The sequence below is a fragment of the Hyperolius riggenbachi genome, chromosome 2 (genome assembly GCF_040937935.1).
Source record: "Hyperolius riggenbachi isolate aHypRig1 chromosome 2, aHypRig1.pri, whole genome shotgun sequence".
NCBI classification, from domain to species: Eukaryota; Metazoa; Chordata; class Amphibia; order Anura; family Hyperoliidae; genus Hyperolius; species Hyperolius riggenbachi.
Genome location: NC_090647.1, coordinates 571,362,037 through 571,379,935, shown reverse-complemented (window position 1 = coordinate 571,379,935; position 17,899 = coordinate 571,362,037). Strand labels below are relative to the sequence as shown.

General features: G+C 51.0%; 1 protein-coding gene across 1 annotated transcript in view; it reads left to right on the top strand.

Annotated features, from left to right (window-relative positions):
- Positions 1-4: 4 nt before the first annotated feature.
- Positions 5-17,899, top strand: part of POGLUT1 (protein O-glucosyltransferase 1) — a 46,796-nt gene continuing 28,901 nt past the window's right edge. The window contains exons 1-6 of the mRNA XM_068271025.1: positions 5-382; positions 4,439-4,523; positions 8,333-8,476; positions 13,604-13,739; positions 13,877-13,998; positions 14,074-14,133. Of these exons, the coding sequence (XP_068127126.1) occupies positions 205-382; positions 4,439-4,523; positions 8,333-8,476; positions 13,604-13,739; positions 13,877-13,998; positions 14,074-14,133 (725 nt within the window). The 5' untranslated portion in view covers positions 5-204. The remainder of the gene's footprint in view (positions 383-4,438; positions 4,524-8,332; positions 8,477-13,603; positions 13,740-13,876; positions 13,999-14,073; positions 14,134-17,899) is intronic.

Sequence of the window (17,899 nt, the reverse complement as noted above, 5' to 3'; positions counted from 1 at the left end):
GAGGAATCTATAGACGGAGACACAGAAAGCTCAGGGGGGCGGGGTTACTGAGCTCGTCCCGCCCAGCGAGTGCTGGCGAGAGAAGCGGGGAGGGGTTATGTTCCGGTGGGCGGGACGCATGGGCGGAGATTTGGAGGACCAAACGCTGGAGCCTAAGTGGGCGGAGCTAACGTCTCACCAAGATACAAGTAGCCCCGCCTTCACATGTGTTTCTGCCCCGCCCCTCACAGTAATCAGGGAAACCCCGGGAATTGTGCGCCGCCATCTTGGAGGTGGCAGCTGGAGAAGCCTCAGAAGGGAAGAGCTATGGAGGCCGGAGCCGTGCTGCTGCTGCTCCTCCTCCTGTGTGTCCCCCCGGCCTGCACTGCTGAGGGGGGAGGGGGTGAGTGTGGGCGGGGCTACCGCATGGGGTGTGAGGAGGAGGGGCCAGGGGGTCTTCAGGTATGAGAAGGAGGGACCAGGGGTCTCCAGGTGTGAGGAGGAGGGGCAGGGGGTCTCCAGGTGTGAGGAGGAGGGGCAGGGGGTCTCCAGGTATGAGGAGGAGGGGCCAGGGGGTCTCCAGATATGAGGAGGAGGGGCATAAGGTCTCCAGGTATGAGGAGGAGGGGCCAGGGGGTCTCCAGGTATGAGGAGGAGGGGCCAGGGGGTCTACAGGTATGAGGAGGAGGGGCATGGGGTCTCCAGGTGTGAGGAGGAGGGGCCAGGGAGTCTACAGGTATGAGGAGGAGGGGCCAGGGGGTCTACAGGTATGAGGAGGAGGGGCCAGGGGGTCTCCAGGTGTGAGGAGGAGGGGCAGGGGGTCTCCAGGTATGAGGAGGAGGGGCAGGGGGTCTCCAGGTGTGAGGAGGAGGGGCCGGGGGTCTCCAGGTATGAGGAGGAGGGGCAGGGGGTCTCCAGGTATGAGGGGCAGGGGGTCTCCAGGTATGAGGAGGAGGGGCCAGGGGGTCTCCAGATATGAGGAGGAGGGGCATAAGGTCTCCAGGTATGAGGAGGAGGGGCCAGGGGGTCTCCAGGTATGAGGAGGAGGGTCATGGGGTCTCCAGGTGTGAGGAGGAGGGGCCAGGGAGTCTACAGGTATGAGGAGGAGGGGCCAGGGGGTCTACAGGTATGAGGAGGAGGGGCCAGGGGGTCTCCAGGTGTGAGGAGGAGGGGCAGGGGGTCTCCAGGTATGAGGAGGAGGGGCAGGGGGTCTCCAGGTATGAGGAGGAGGGGCAGGGGGTCTCCAGGTATGAGGAGGAGGGGCAGGGGGTCTCCAGGTATGAGGAGGAGGGGCAGGGGATCTCCAGGTATGAGGAGGAGGGGCCAGGGGGTCTACAGGTATGAGGAGGAGGGGCATGGGGTCTCCAGGTGTGAGGAGGAGGGGCCAGGGAGTCTCCAGGTATGAGGAGGAGGGGCCAGGGGGTCTACAGGTATGAGGAGGAGGGGCCAGGGGTCTACAGGTATGAGGAGGAGGGGCATGGGGGTCTCCAGGTGTGAGGAGGAGGGGCCAGGGAGTCTCCAGGTATGAGGAGGAGGGGCATGGGGTCTCCAGGTATGAGGAGGAGGGGCAGGGGGTCTCCAGGTATGAGGAGGAGGGGCAGGGGGTCTCCAAGTATAAGGAGGAGGGGCATGGGGTCTCCAGGTGTGAGGAGGAGGGGCCAGGGAGTCTCCAGGTATGAAGAGGAGGGGCCAGGGAGTCTCCAGGTATGAAGAGGAGGGGCAGGGAGTCTCCAGGTATGAGGAGGAGGGGCATGGGGTCTCCAGGTATGAGGAGGAGGGGCCAGGGGTCTCCAGATATGAGGGGCAGGGGGTCTCCAGGTGTGAGGAGGAGGGGCCAGGGGTCTCCAGGTATGAGGAGGAGGGGCCGGGGGTCTCCAGGTATGAGGAGGAGGGGTAGGGGGTCTCCAGGTATGAGGTGTATGGATGGGAGGTCTCTGGGTACGAAGCGTATGGATGGGAGATCTCTGGGAATGAGGTGTATGACTGGGAGGTCTCCAGGTATGAGGCGTGTGGATGGGAGGTCTCTGGGAATGAGGTGTATGGCTGGGAGGTCTCCAGGTATGAGGTGTGTGGTTGGGAGGTCTCCAGGTGTGAGGCGTATGGATGGGAGGTCTATAGGTATGAGGTGTGTGGAGGGAGGTCTCCAGGTATGAGGTGTGTGGAGGGAGGTCTCCAGGTATGAGGTGTGTGGTTGGGAGGTCTCCAGGTATGAGGTGTATGGATGGGAGGTCTCCAGGTATGAGGTGTGTGGTTGGGAGGTCTCGGGGTATGAGGTGTGTGGTTGGGAGGTCTCCAGGTATGAGGTGTGTGGTTGGGAGGTCTCCAGGTATGAGGTGTATGGATGGGAGGTCTCCAGGCATGAGGTGTATGAGAGGTCTCCAGGTATGAGGTGTATGGATGGGAGGTCTCCAGGTATGAGGTGTGTGGTTGGGAGGTCTCCAGATATGAGGTGTATGGATGGGAGGTTTCCAGATATGAGGTGTATGGATGGGAGGTCTCCGGTGTGAGGCGTGTGGATTGGAGATCTCCAGGTATGAGGTGTATGGATGGGAGGTCTCCGGGTATGAGGCGTATGGATGGGAGGTCTCCGGGTATGAGGCGTATGGATTGGAGGTCTCCGGTGTGAGGCGTATGGATTGGAGGTCTCCAAGTATGAGGTGTATGGATGGGAGGTCTCCAGATATGAGGTGTATGGATTGGAGGTCTCCAGGTATGAGGTGTATGGATGGGAGGTCTCCAGATATGAGGTGTATGGATTGGAGGTCTCCAGGTATGAGGCATATGGATTGGAGGTCTCTGGTGTGAGGCGTATGGATGGGAGGTCTCCAGGTAAGAGGCATATGGATGGGAGGTCTCCGGGTATGAGGTGTATGGATGGGAGGTCTCCGGGTATGAGGTGTATGGATTGGAGGTCTCCAGGTATGAGGCGTATGGATTGGAGGTCTCCAGATATGAGGTGTATGGATGGGAGGTCTCCAGATATGAGGTGTATGGATGGGAGGTCTCCGGGTATGAGGCGTATGGATTGGAGGTCTCCAGGTATGAGGCGTATGGATTGGAGGTCTCCAGATATGAGGTGTATGGATGGGAGGTCTCCAGATATGAGGTGTATGGATGGGAGGTCTCCAGATATGAGGTGTATGGATTGGAGGTCTCCAGGTATGAGGTGTATGGATGGGAGGTCTCCAGATATGAGGTGTATGGATGGGAGGTCTCCAGGTATGAGGTGTATGGATTGGAGGTCTCCGGTGTGAGGCGTGTGGATTGGAGATCTCCAGGTATGAGGTGTATGGATGGGAGGTCTCCAGGTATGAGGTGTGTGGTTGGGAGGTCTCTAGGTATGAGGTGTGTGGATGGGAGGTCTCCGGGTATGAGGCGTATGGATTGGAGGTCTCCAGGTATGAGGTGTGTGGATGGGAGGTCTCCAGGTATGAGGTGTATGGATGGGAGGTCTCGGGGTATGAGGTGTATGGATGGGAGGTCTCCAGGTATGAGGCGTATGGATGGGAGGTCTCCAGGTATGAGGTGTATGGATGGGAGGTCTCGGGGTATGAGGCGTATGGATTGGAGGTCTCCAGGTATGAGGTGTGTGGTTGGGAGGTCTCCAGGTATGAGGTGTGTGGATGGGAGGTCTCCAGATATAAGGTGTATAGATGGGAGGTCTCCAGATATGAGGTGTGTGGATGGGAGGTCTCCAGGTATGAGGTGTGTGGATGGGAGGTCTCCAGATATAAGGTGTATGGATGGGAGGTCTCCAGATATGAGGTGTATGGAGGGGAGGTCTCCAGGTATGAGGCGTACGGATGGGAGGTCTCCAGGTATGAGGTGTATGGATGGGAGGTCTCCGGGTATGAGGCGTATGGATAGTGGGGAGGAGGTCTTCAGGTATGAGGTGTGTGGTTGGGAGGTCTCCAGGTATGAGGTGTGTGGTTGGGAGGTCTCCAGGTATGAGGTGTATGGATGGGAGGTCTCCAGGTATGAGGCGTATGGATAGTGAGGAGGAGGTCTTCAGGTATGAGGCGTATGGATGGGAGGTCTCCAGATATGAGGCGTATGGATTGGAGGTCTCCAGGTGTGAGGCGTATGGATAGTGTGGATGGCAGGTCTCCAGATATGAGGTGTATGGATGGGAGGTCTCCAGGTATGAGGCGTATGGATGGGAGGTCTCTGGTGTGAGGCGTATGGATGAGAGGTCTCCGGGTATGAGGCGTATGGTTTGGAGGTCTCCAGGTATGAGGTGTGTGGATGGGAGGTCTCAAGGTGTGAGGCATATGGATAGTGGGGAGGAGGTCTTCAGGTATGAGGCGTATGGTTTGGAGGTCTCCAGGTATGAGGTGTGTGGATTGGAGGTCTCCAGGTGTGAGGCGTATGGATAGTGGGGAGGAGGTCTTCAGGTAGGGGATGGGAGCTATAGGATTAGGTGGAATCTCTGTGTTATCTTGCTCTATTCTCTCATCAGATGGCCGCTGGCTTCCATATCTGCAGCATATTCAGGAGAGGGTTGAGAGCCACAAGCCTTGCCACAATGACACCTGCTATGAGCTGTAAGTGTGACTTTGCCCACCTCTAACTTGCGTCAGGGAGTGGTGAAAAAATGCAATCGCTCTGCAAAAGCGCTTATTAAAGCGCTTTACAAAAACCGCAGCGCCCACCCGAGCGCCGGGGGGAGGAAAAAAAACCTCCAAATGCTAAAGCAAATGGAATGCAATGTGAACGAGCCCTGAATGTCTTCCACCTTCCTTTACAGAGATATGGTTTTCTCTGAAATGAAATATAATAATTCATGCGTGTTTGGTCTTTGGGAGCAGCAGAGGACACAAGGAGCACACAGGTCTCATTCTCCGCAATATGTGCTGATCTGACTCAAATATTTCATAGCTCTTTCTCCAGATGTTTTGATATCATCCAAGAGAAAGCATCGGCAGTAAATCTCGGGTAATATCTATCACTTCCTGTGTTATCAGTGAATCTGGGCGGGGCATACAGGGTGGATTATCCCAGCCAGATGGAGAATTGGGAGATGCATTTCTCTGCTCCCTCACCTGGGATCAGCCACAGGCAGATACTTCCAGTTCTTCCTATTTCTCCTGTGCACTGTAGTGTTTGTCAGGTCTGTGGACTCCTTGGCCTAGATTCACTAACTAGCGCTAAGCCGGTTAGTGAGCCTTAATACTGGGTTAGTGAGCCATACTGTGCCTTATCAGAGTTAAGGGGCCTTATCAGACTTAAGGTGCGTACACACGCACTACTACAGAAAACGACGGGTCCGCCAGACCCTCCCGCTGGGCAGGCGTTCTCCCGACAGTAGTGCCGTGTGTACAGTCTGTCTGCAGACTGATAAGGCTGGTAGATCCACTGATCGGATCGTTCAGAAACAGCCTCATCAGTCTGCAGACAGACTGTACACACGCACTACTGTCGGGAGAACGCCTGCCCAGCGGGAGGGTCTGACGAACCCGTCATTCTCTGTAGTAGTGCGTGTGTACGCACCTTTAAGGGGCCTTATTGGTGCCTTATCAGAGTTAACGGGGCCTTATCAGAGTAGCATAGCGAGTGCTATAAACTTATGCCTGCTAATTAGCAATGACAAGAGCTCCACTCGCCCTACCCTGAGCCCCTGCAGTTCCAGTGCTGAGGGCACCTCCTGCCTGCCACGGGCTGGAGGAAGCCCCGGGTAAGTGGTTTTGGATTTTTATTTTTTTATGCCTGTGCCTGAACCTTCCCTTTAAAGGACGTTATCCCCGCACTTTGATTGTCCCAATCGGCTGCCTGTCACTTGACCTGCACAAACCACCTCAAGAATCAGAATTCCCACTCTGAAGTCATAATTGATGAAATCAAAATTAATCACAGCTTCACTGTTCAGAAACTCTCTATTGTATTAAATGTGCATGATTAAAAGCAATGGTAAAAATAAGGCATGGCCGCATGACATCCATGTCTGTATACAGACTAATAATATATAGGAAAGGCTCTATAGTTCCTGTTATGCAGATTAATATACAACATAATAATAAACTATGCCAAATGTCTAGTAATACTAATTCCATAAACAGTGTGTATGTATATACCGTATTTTCCGCCGTATAAGACGCACTTTTTCTCCCCAATAAATGGGGAGAAAAAGTCCCTGCGTCTTATACGGCAAAGGCAGGGAATCCCCGACTTACGGACGCCCGCCGATACAAACCGCCGACCCGACGCCATCGGGTATTCCCTGCCTTGCCGCTGTGAGTCCTCCCCGCTTGCCTCCACCTCCCCCTGTGTCGCCGGGTCACCCCCCCTGTGTCGCCGGGTCCCCCTCTGTGAGAAGCGGCAGCGTCAGAAGCTTACCTCCTCCATCTTGCCCGCGGCGATTGAAGACCTCCGGCTCCTGTGGGCGGCTTCCTCTAGTGCCGGCTTGTAATGACGCGTCATCAATGACGCGTCATCAATGACGCGTCATTACAAGCCGGCACTAGAGGAAGCCGCCCACAGGAGCCGGAGGCCTTCAGTCGCCGCGGGCAAGATGGAGGAGGTAAGCTTCTGACGCTGCCGCTTCTCACAGAGGGGGGGACCCGGCGACAGAGGGGGGGGGACCCGGCGACAGAGGGGGGGGGACCCAGCGACAGAGGGGGGGGAGGACTCACAGTGGGATACACAGTGAGGAGGGCACTCGGGAGGACACTCGGGGGGCCAGGAGCACTTTGGGAAGACACTTGGGGGGGACAGGAGGACACTTGGGGGGGACAGGAGCACATTTGGGAGGACACTGGGGGACACTTGGGGGGCAGGAGGACACTTGGGGGTACAGGAGGACACTTGGGAGGGACAGGAGGACACTTGGGGAGACAGGACACTTGGGGGGACAGGACACTTGGGGGGACAGGAGGACACTTGGGGGGGACAAGAGCACATTTGGGAGGACACTGGGGGACACTTGGGGGTACAGGAGGACACTTGGGGGGGACAGGAGGACACTTGGGGGGACAGGATACTTGGGGGGACAGGACACTTGGGGGGACAGGAGGACACTTGGGAGGACACTTGGGGGGGACAGGAGGACACTTGGGAGGGACAGGAGGACACTTGGGGGTACAGCACTGACACATGGGGGTACAGCACTGACACATGGGGGTACAGGAGGACAACTGGGGGTGACAGGAGGACACCTGGGGGAGACATGGGGACACAGGAGGGCACCATTTGGGGGAGGTCATGTACAAGACGCTCCTGAAATATGGACGCACCAGGTTTAGTTTATATTTTTTTTTCCCTGGTTTTTGCCCTCTAAACCTGGGTGCGTCTTATATGCCGGAGCGTCTTATACGGCGCGAAATACGGTATATATATATATGTGCGATCTCTCAAGAACACATTGCAAAAATATAAAAAATATTTTCAGTGAAGCATACAATAAAAACGCAGAAAAAATGTGCATAGATCTGTGCAATATTGTTAATATTCATAGATATCACATGGAGATAGCACCATAAAAATGCCAAAAATGTGAAAAAGTATTTAGAGTGAAGCATACAAATGAAAGTGCTCGTGCAAAAAGGATGGCCAATATAGACAAAGTGCCAGTGCGAACCTATACAGCGTCTCCCCCAAGAATGTAATGCAACAGAAAGCATCAATAAGAAGTATTATAATATAGAGGAAATACCACTTCTGCAGTGAATAGGAGACGGAACCAAAGTGATGAGAGACGCACAGTAGTGAGTCAAGTGAGGAATTCTGATTCTTGAGGTTGTTTGTACAGGTCAAGTGACAGGCAGCCTATTGGGCCAATCAAACTGCAGGGATAATGTCCTTTAATGTGACTGGACCCGCAGGACGAGTGGAGCTCTTGTCATTGCCAATTAGCAGGCATAAGTTCCTAGCGCTCGCTATGCTACTCTTTAACTCTGCTAAGGCACCAATAAGGCCCCTTAACTCTGCTAAGGCACCAATCAGGCCTACTATGTCTTAAAGGAGTCATCAGGGCACAGAGAGTAAAATGAGTGGTACTTACCGGGGGCTTCCTCCAGCCCCAAGCTCCCAGGACCTTCCTGGCCGCAGCTCTCCCCGCAGCCGTTCGCCGGAGCTCCGACCCGGTCCCCGGCGATGACGTCAGAGCGACCCGGAGGTCACCCTGTACTGCGCCTGCGCGATCGGCGCTGTCAATCACCGTCACGTGGGCGGAGCGGACTGCGCAGGCGAAGAACTACTACCACCTGCGCAGTCCGCTCCGGCCCATGCTTACCGCCGGTTAGTGAATCAAGCTCCTTGTCTTTTGTCCTCTCTTCCATCCCTCCATTCTGCTGGTCTCGTGTCACTGACCCCAGATCTGTCATAGTAAATCTTGTCCTCTCTGCCAATCTCTCCACAGGGTTATCCAGCAGGACTTGGCTCCCTTCCGTTCTGGGATCTCTCGAGAGCTGATGAAAAATGTCCTGAGTCGGAAACTGGGAACCCATTACCAGATCGTCAATCATCGGCTGTATCGAGAGGAGGAATGTATGTTCCCAGCCCGGTGAGTGACTCTTATCACAGGCAAAACACAGAGGGGTGCATGTTCCTGCGGGACGAAGGGCCAAATCCATATATACATTATTACTCCCTGCTTTCTTCTGCTCTCTCCTCCCATCTTGTCTTCACACAGGTGTATCATGGTCTTCCTCTTCTCATGCCCTGTGTCCTCCATCTTGTCTCTCCACACAGGTGTATCATGGTCTCCCTCTTCTCATGCCCTGTGTCCTCCATCTTGTCTCCCCACACAGGTGTATCATGGTCTTCCTCTTCTCATGTCCTGTGTCCTCCTTTTTGTCTCTCCACACAGGTGTATCATGGTCTTCCTCTTCTCATGCCCTCTGTCCTCCATCTTGTCTCCCCACACAGGTGTATCATGGTCTTCCTCTTCTCATGTCCTGTGTCCTCCATCTTGTCTCCCCACACAGGTGTATCATGGTCTTCCTCTTCTCATGTTCTGTGTCCTCCATCTTGTCTCCCCACACAGGTGTATCATGGTCTTCCTCTTCTCATGTCCTGTGTCCTCCATCTTGTCTCCCCACACAGGTGTATCATGGTCTTCCTCTTCTCATGTCCTGTGTCCTCCATCTTGTCTCCACACAGGTGTATCATGGTCTTCCTCTTCTCATGCCCTGTGTCCTCCATCTTGTCTCCCCACACAGGTGTATCATGGTCTTCCTCTTCTCATGCCCTGTGTCCTCCATCTTGTCTCTCCACACAGGTGTATCATGATCTTCCTCTTCTCATGTCCTGTGTCCTCCATCTTGTCTTCCCACACAGGTGTATCATGGTCTTCCTCTTCTCATGTTCTGTGTCCTCCATCTTGTCTCTCCACACAGGTGTATCAGGGTCTTCCTCTTCTCATGTCCTGTGTCCTCCATCTTGTCTCTCCACACAGGTGTATCCTGATCTTCCTCTTCTCATGTCCTGTCCTCCATCTTGTCTTCCCACACAGGTGTATCAGGGTCTTCCTCTTCTCATGTCCTGTGTCCTCCATCTTGTCTCTCCACACAGGTGTATCAGGGGCTTCCTCTTCTCATGCATTGTGTCCTCCATCTTGTCTCTCCACACAGGTGTATCATGGTCTTCCTCTTCTCATGCTCTGTGTCCTCCATCTTGTCTCTCCACACAGGTGTATCATGGTCTTCCTATTCTCATGTCCTGTGTCCTCCATCTTGTCTCCCCACACAGGTGTATCATGGTCTTCCTCTTCTCATGTTCTGTGTCCTCCATCTTGTCTCTCCACACAGGTGTATCAGGGTCTTCCTCTTCTCATGTCCTGTGTCCTCCATCTTGTCTCTCCACACAGGTGTATCCTGATCTTCCTCTTCTCATGTCCTGTCCTCCATCTTGTCTCTCCACACAGGTGTATCAGGGTCTTCCTCTTCTCATGTCCTGTGTCCTCCATCTTGTCTCTCCACACAGGTGTATCCTGATCTTCCTCTTCTCATGTCCTGTCCTCCATCTTGTCTCTCCACACAGGTGTATCATGATCTTCCTCTTCTCATGTCCTGTGTCCTCCATCTTGTCTCCTCACACAGGTGTATCATGATCTTCCTCTTCTCATGTCCTGTGTCCTCCATCTTGTCTCCCCACACAGGTGTATCATGGTCTTCCTCTTCTCATGTCCTGTGTCCTCCATCTTGTCTCCCCACACAGGTGTATCATGGTCTTCCTCTTCTCATGTTCTGTGTCCTCCATCTTGTCTCTCCACACAGGTGTATCATGATCTTCCTCTTCTCATGTCCTGTGTCCTCCATCTTGTCTTCCCACACAGGTGTGTCATGGTCTTCCTCTTCTCATGCATTGTGTCCTCCTTTTTGTCTCTCCACACAGGTGTATCATGGTCTTCCTCTTCTCATGTCCTGTGTCCTCCATCTTGTCTCCCCACACAGGTGTATCATGGTCTTCCTCTTCTCATGTCCTGTGTCCTCCATCTTGTCTCCCCACACAGGTGTATCATGGTCTTCCTCTTCTCATGCATTGTGTCCTCCTTTTTGTCTCTCCACACAGGTGTATCATGGTCTTCCTGTTCTCATGCGTTGTGTCCTCCATCTTGTCTCTCCACACAGGTGTATCATGGTCTTCCTCTTCTCATGTCCTGTGTCCTCCATCTTGTCTCTCCACACAGGTGTATCATGGTCTTCCTCTTCTCATGTCCTGTGTCCTCCATCTTGTCTCTCCACACAGGTGTATCATGGTCTTCCTCTTCTCATGCATTGTGTCCTCCATCTTGTCTCCCCACACAGGTGTATCAGGGTCTTCCTCTTCTCATGTCCTGTGTCCTCCATCTTGTCTCTCCACACAGGTGTATCATGGTCTTCCTCTTCTCATGCCCTGTGTCCTCCATCTTGTCTCCCCACACAGGTGTATCATGATCTTCCTCTTCTCATGCATTGTGTCCTCCATCTTGTCTCCACACAGGTGTATCATGGTCTTCCTCTTCTCATGCCCTGTGTCCTCCATCTTGTCTCCCCACACAGGTGTATCATGGTCTTCCTCTTCTCATGTCCTGTGTCCTCCATCTTGTCTCCCCACACAGGTGTATCAGGGTCTTCCTCTTCTCATGCATTGTGTCCTCCATCTTGTCTCTCCACACAGGTGTATCAGGGGCTTCCTCTTCTCATGCCCTGTGTCCTCCATCTTGTCTCTCCACACAGGTGTATCATGGTCTTCCTCTTCTCATGTCCTGTGTCCTCCATCTTGTCTCCCCACACAGGTGTATCATGATCTTCCTCTTCTCATGCATTGTGTCCTCCATCTTGTCTCTCCACACAGGTGTATCAGGGGCTTCCTCTTCTCATGCCCTGTGTCCTCCATCTTGTCTCTCCACACAGGTGTATCATGGTCTTCCTCTTCTCATGTCCTGTGTCCTCCATCTTGTCTCCCCACACAGGTGTATCATGGTCTTCCTCTTCTCATGTCCTGTGTCCTCCATCTTGTCTCCCCACACAGGTGTATCATGGTCTTCCTCTTCTCATGCCCTGTGTCCTCCATCTTGTCTCCCCACACAGGTGTATCATGATCTTCCTCTTCTCATGCATTGTGTCCTCCATCTTGTCTCCACACAGGTGTATCATGGTCTTCCTCTTCTCATGCCCTGTGTCCTCCATCTTGTCTCCCCACACAGGTGTATCAGGGTCTTCCTCTTCTCATGTCCTGTGTCCTCCATCTTGTCTCCCCACACAGGTGTATCAGGGTCTTCCTCTTCTCATGCATTGTGTCCTCCATCTTGTCTCTCCACACAGGTGTATCAGGGGCTTCCTCTTCTCATGCCCTGTGTCCTCCATCTTGTCTCTCCACACAGGTGTATCATGGTCTTCCTCTTCTCATGCCCTGTGTCCTCCATCTTGTCTCTCCACACAGGTGTATCATGGTCTTCCTCTTCTCATGTCCTGTGTCCTCCATCTTGTCTCTCCACACAGGTGTATCATGGTCTTCCTCTTCTCATGTCCTGTGTCCTCCATCTTGTCTCCCCACACAGGTGTATCATGGTCTTCCTCTTCTCATGTTCTGTGTCCTCCATCTTGTCTCTCCACACAGGTGTATCATGATCTTCCTCTTCTCATGTCCTGTGTCCTCCATCTTGTCTCTCCACACAGGTGTATCATGGTCTTCCTCTTCTCATGCATTGTGTCCTCCATCTTGTCTCCACACAGGTGTATCATGATCTTCCTCTTCTCATGCCCTGTGTCCTCCATCTTGTCTCTCCACACAGGTGTATCATGGTCTTCCTCTTCTCATGCATTGTGTCCTCCTTTTTGTCTCTCCACACAGGTGTATCCTGATCTTCCTCTTCTCATGCCCTGTGTCCTCCATCTTGTCTCTCCACACAGGTGTATCATGGTCTTCCTCTTCTCATGCCCTGTGTCCTCCATCTTGTCTCTCCACACAGGTGTATCATGGTCTTCCTCTTCTCATGCCCTGTGTCCTCCATCTTGTCTCTCCACACAGGTGTATCATGGTCTTCCTCTTCTCATGTCCTGTGTCCTCCATCTTGTCTCCCCACACAGGTGTATCATGGTCTTCCTCTTCTCATGCTCTGTGTCCTCCATCTTGTCTCTCCACACAGGTGTATCATGGTCTTCCTCTTCTCATGTCCTGTGTCCTCCATCTTGTCTCTCCATACAGGTGTATCATGGTCTTCCTCTTCTCATGCCCTGTGTCCTCCATCTTGTCTCCTCACACAGGTGTATCATGGTCTTCCTCTTCTCATGTTCTGTGTCCTCCATCTTGTCTCTCCATACAGGTGTATCATGGTCTTCCTCTTCTCATGTCCTGTGTCCTCCATCTTGTCTCCCCACACAGGTGTATCAGGGTCTTCCTCTTCTCATGTCCTGTGTCCTCCATCTTGTCTCTCCATACAGGTGTATCATGGTCTTCCTCTTCTCATGTCCTGTGTCCTCCATCTTGTCTCTCCATACAGGTGTATCATGGTCTTCCTCTTCTCATGTCCTGTGTCCTCCATCTTGTCTCTCCATACAGGTGTATCATGGTCTTCCTCTTCTCATGTCCTGTGTCCTCCATCTTGTCTCCCCACACAGGTGTATCAGGGTCTTCCTCTTCTCATGTCCTGTGTCCTCCATCTTGTCTCCCCACACAGGTGTATCAGGGTCTTCCTCTTCTCATGTTCTGTGTCCTCCATCTTGTCTCCCCACACAGGTGTATCATGGTCTTCCTCTTCTCATGTTCTGTGTCCTCCATCTTGTCTCTCCACACAGGTGTATCATGATCTTCCTCTTCTCATGCCCTGTGCCCTCCATCTTGTCTCCCCACACAGGTGTATCATGGTCTTCCTCTTCTCATGCCCTGTGTCCTCCATCTTGTCTCTCCACACAGGTGTATCATGGTCTCCCTCTTCTCATGTCCTGTGTCCTCCATCTTGTCTCTCCACACAGGTGTATCATGATCTTCCTCTTCTCATGCCCTGTGCCCTCCATCTTGTCTCCCCACACAGGTGTATCATGGTCTTCCTCTTCTCATGCCCTGTGTCCTCCATCTTGTCTCTCCACACAGGTGTATCATGGTCTTCCTCTTCTCATGTCCTGTGTCCTCCATCTTGTCTCTCCACACAGGTGTATCATGGTCTTCCTCTTATGCATTGTGTCCTCCTTTTTGTCTCTCCACACAGGTGTAGTGGGGTGGAGCACTTTCTACTGGAGCTTCTTCCTGATTTGCCAGACATGGAGATGGTGATAAACGTCAGAGACTACCCTCAGGTTCCACACTGGATGTCGCCCGTCATCCCGATCTTCTCGTTCAGTAAGGTGAGGTGTAGTCCTCAGATGGACATGCTTGGCCTCTGTCTTTTGTGACTTGGTGTTTCTGTGGCGTTCGTTGTGTAGGTAGGACGTTTTGCTTTGTGCCTTCCATATTTTAGTGACCTTTTCTCCTTGTCGGCCAGACATCAGACTATCGTGATATTATGTACCCTGCGTGGACGTTCTGGGAAGGCGGTCCTGCAGTGTGGCCCATCTACCCTACAGGCCTGGGACGCTGGGACCTTATGAGGGAGGAGCTGAAGAGGTGGGTGACGAGTGATGTAGGTTCATGTTCTCCACCATGTTGGGTTGCTGATCTTGTGTCCGCATTGTCTTCTAGGGCGGCTGATGTCTGGCCATGGGAGAAGAAGATCCCTAAAGGATATTTCCGAGGGTCCAGGTAATGGAAGGGGACTGCAAATACAATAGGAGATCTTTGCTAAAAGTCCAATATTTAAAATGTATAATCGCAGCTTAAAGGAACATGATCGATTAACATGTTTTTATCCATTAAGATAGGATTTGTTTGGGAAGTGCTGTTAGGAACTTCAGCCTAAACAAACATACTGTCATTAAGTTACATTAGTTATGTTAATTAAAATAGATAGATACTATAATCTCTTACCCACCCCGTTTTTAAAAGAACAGGCAAATGTTTGATTTCATGAGGGCAGCCATCTTTTTGGTTGAAAGGAGGTGACAGGGAGCATGAGACACAGTTCCAACTTTCCTGTGTCCTGAGCACCTCTCCCAGTTGCTAGGCAACGTTAATAACAACATAGGAAATCCCATCATGCTCTGCACAGCATCCGGGGAAAAAAAGCCTAGGCTTTTTTTCTTTGATGGGTGGAGCTTAACTAAAAATGCAGCTAAAAATAATGCTTTGGTAAGAAAAACAACGTTCTGATGCTGTGAAACTGTTACAGAAACACCAAGCCTTTTTAGTGCTGCTGAGTAGATTTTTAGTCCGGAGGTTCACTTTAAGTACGGGTGTATACATTTGAATGCTTATCTCTTTGTTTGTTTTGAAATTCCTTCCACGCTTCTGTGACAGACAAAATCTGATGGACTACATAAGGAAAGGAGGGGGGATTTCCTCACACTGCATCTGTTAACCCTTTGTGTGTGAGAAAGCTCTAACTGCCTCTCTGACTGAGCTGTCTGCAGAAAGCAGAGGAAATGTATCTTATGTGCAATATAAACATTTGTAATAGTATGTGAAACCTGACGCCAGAGGCATTTCATATAACTCTGCTTCAATATTACACTGTATGTTAGACTGCAAAGATCCACCTATGCAAATGAGACATTCCAAATGTAGCTAAAATCTACACACAATGAATTACAGCTTTTGCCTCGGATATTTAACATGAAAAGTAGGAAAATGTTTACACAGCTACTTAGACATTATTTGTACATTGTCATTTTACAACACTTGGCTTGATGGTGTCCTTTAACCATTTCAGCCCGCGGGGATTTTTCACCTTGTGCATCAGGAATTTTCACCTCCCATTCATTCGCTAATAACTTTATCACTACTTATCACAATTTATTGATCTATATCTTGTTTTTTCTGCCACTAATTAGGCTTTCTGTGGGTGGTACATTTTGCTAAGAATAATTTTTTTTATAAATGCATTTTAACAGGATTAATAAGAAAAAAATGGAAAAAATGCATTATTTCTCAGATTTCGGCCATTATAGCTTTAAAATAATCCACGCTACCATAATTAACCACTTCCCAACTGAGGGGTTTTACCCCTTCAGCATCCGAGCAATTTTCTCCTTTCAGCGCTCCTTACATTCATTCGCCTATAACTTTATCATTACTTATCGCAATGAAATTAACTATATCTTGTTTTTTTCGCCACCAATTAGGCTTTCTTTAGGTGGGACATTATGCCAAGAATTATTTTTTTCTAAATGTGTTTTAATGGGAAAATAGGAAAACATATGGGAAAAAAAACATTATTTTTCAGTTTTCGGCCATTATAGTTTTTAAATAATGCATGCTACTGTAATTAAAACCCATGAAATGTATTTGCCCTTTTGTCCCGGTTATAAAACCATTTAAATTATGTCCCTATCACAATGTTTGGCGCCAATATTTTATTTGGAAATAAAGGTGCATTTTTTTCAGTTTTGCGTCCATCCCTAATTACAAGCCCATAGTTTATAAAGTAACAGTGTTGTACCCCCCTGATATAAATATTTAAAAAGTTCAGTCCCTAAGGTAACTATTTATGTATTTCTTTTAATTGTACATTTTTTATTTTTTTTTTAATTACAAAAAAAAAAAAAATGGGGAGTGTGGGAGGTAATGAGTTAATTTTTTTGTATAAGTAATGTATGTGTGTGTGAAAAATAGTTTAGGGTGTAGTTTACTATTTGGCCACAAGATGGCAACAGTTTAATGCGACCTCCAAGCTTCCTTCCGGAAGCTTGGAGGAAGTACAAAGAGGCTGGTATTTTTTTTTTTTTTTTTACAATGATCGAGCTGCTTAGCGAAAGCAGCAGATCATTGCGGGGGCAGAGATCAACGAACGGGAATGTATTTTCCCGTTCATTGATCTCCGGGCGAGCGGGCAGCGGCGTGCACGATCGCGGGAGTGCGAGCGGGAGAGCGGACATCGGCGGTAGCGGCGGTAGCGGCGGGGGGTGCATATATCTACGCTCCGGGCGGGGAAGTTAAGTCCAAAGGAGCGTAGATATACTGTACGGCGGCGGGGAACCAGTTAAAACCTATGTATTTTATTTGCCCCTTTGTCTCGGTTATTATACCATTTAAATGTTGTCCCTATCACAATGTATGGCGCCAATATTTTATTTGGAAATAAAGGTGCGTTGTTTCCGTTTTGCGTCCATCACTATTTACAAGCTTATAATTTAAAAAAATGTTTGTAGTATGTAGTAAAAAGTTCAGACCCTTAGGTAACTATGTCCTTTTTTTTTTTTTTTTTTTTTTTTTTTAAATTGCAATTTTTTTTTCCATTAACCACTTGCCGACCGCCCACAGCCCATGGGCGGCGGCAAAGTGGACGCCTAAAGGACCGCAATACGCCTTCAGGCGGCGCGTCCTTTAGGCATGCCGGGGGAGCGATCGCGTCATTGATGACGCGCGCTTCCACCGGCAACTGGCTCCGCCCACCCGCCGTAACATCCCGCCGGCCGTACGGAAGCGCCGGCGGGATGTTAACCCCGCGATCGCCGCATACAAAGTGTATAATACACTTTGTAATGTATACAAAGTGTATTATACAGGCTGCCTCCTGCCCTGGTGGTCCCAGTGTCCGAGGGACCACCAGGGCAGGCTGCAGCCACCCTAGTCTGCACCCAAACACACTGATCTGCCCCCCCCCCCGCCCACTGATCGCCCACAGCACCCCTCAGACCCCCCCCTGCCCACCCCCCAGACCCCTGTTTGCACCCAATCACCCCCCTAATAACCCATCAATCACTCCCTGTCACTATCTGTCAACGCTATTTTTTTTTTATATCCCCCCCTGCCCCCTGCCCCCTCCTGATCACCCCCCCACCCCTCAGATTCTCCCCAGACCCCCCCCCAGACCCCCCCCCCCCTGTGTACTGTATGCATCTATCTTCCCTGATAACCTGTCAATCACCCGTCAATCACCCATCAATCACCCATCAATCACCCATCAATCACCCCCTGTCACTGCCACCCAACAATCAGCCCCTAACCTGCCCCTTGCGGGCAATCTGATCACCCACCCACACCAATAGATCGCCCGCAGATCCGACATCAGATCACCTCCCAAATCCATTGTTTACATCTATTCTCTCCTCTAAACACCCACTAATTACCCATCAATCACCCATCAATCACCCCCTATCACCACCTGTCACTTTTACCTATCAGATGAGACCCTAATCTGCCCCTTGCGGGCACCCAATCACCCGCCAACACGCTCAGATTGCCCTCTGACCCCCCCTTATCAATTCGCCAGTGCATTAATTACATCTGTTCTTCCCTGTAATAACCCACTGATCACCTGTCAATCACCTGCCAATCACCTATCACCCATCAATCACCCCCTGTCACTGCCACCCATCAATCAGCCCCTAACCTGCCCCTTGCGGGCAATCTGATCTCCCACCCACACCATTAGATCGCCCGCAAACCCGCCGTCAGATTACCTCCCAAA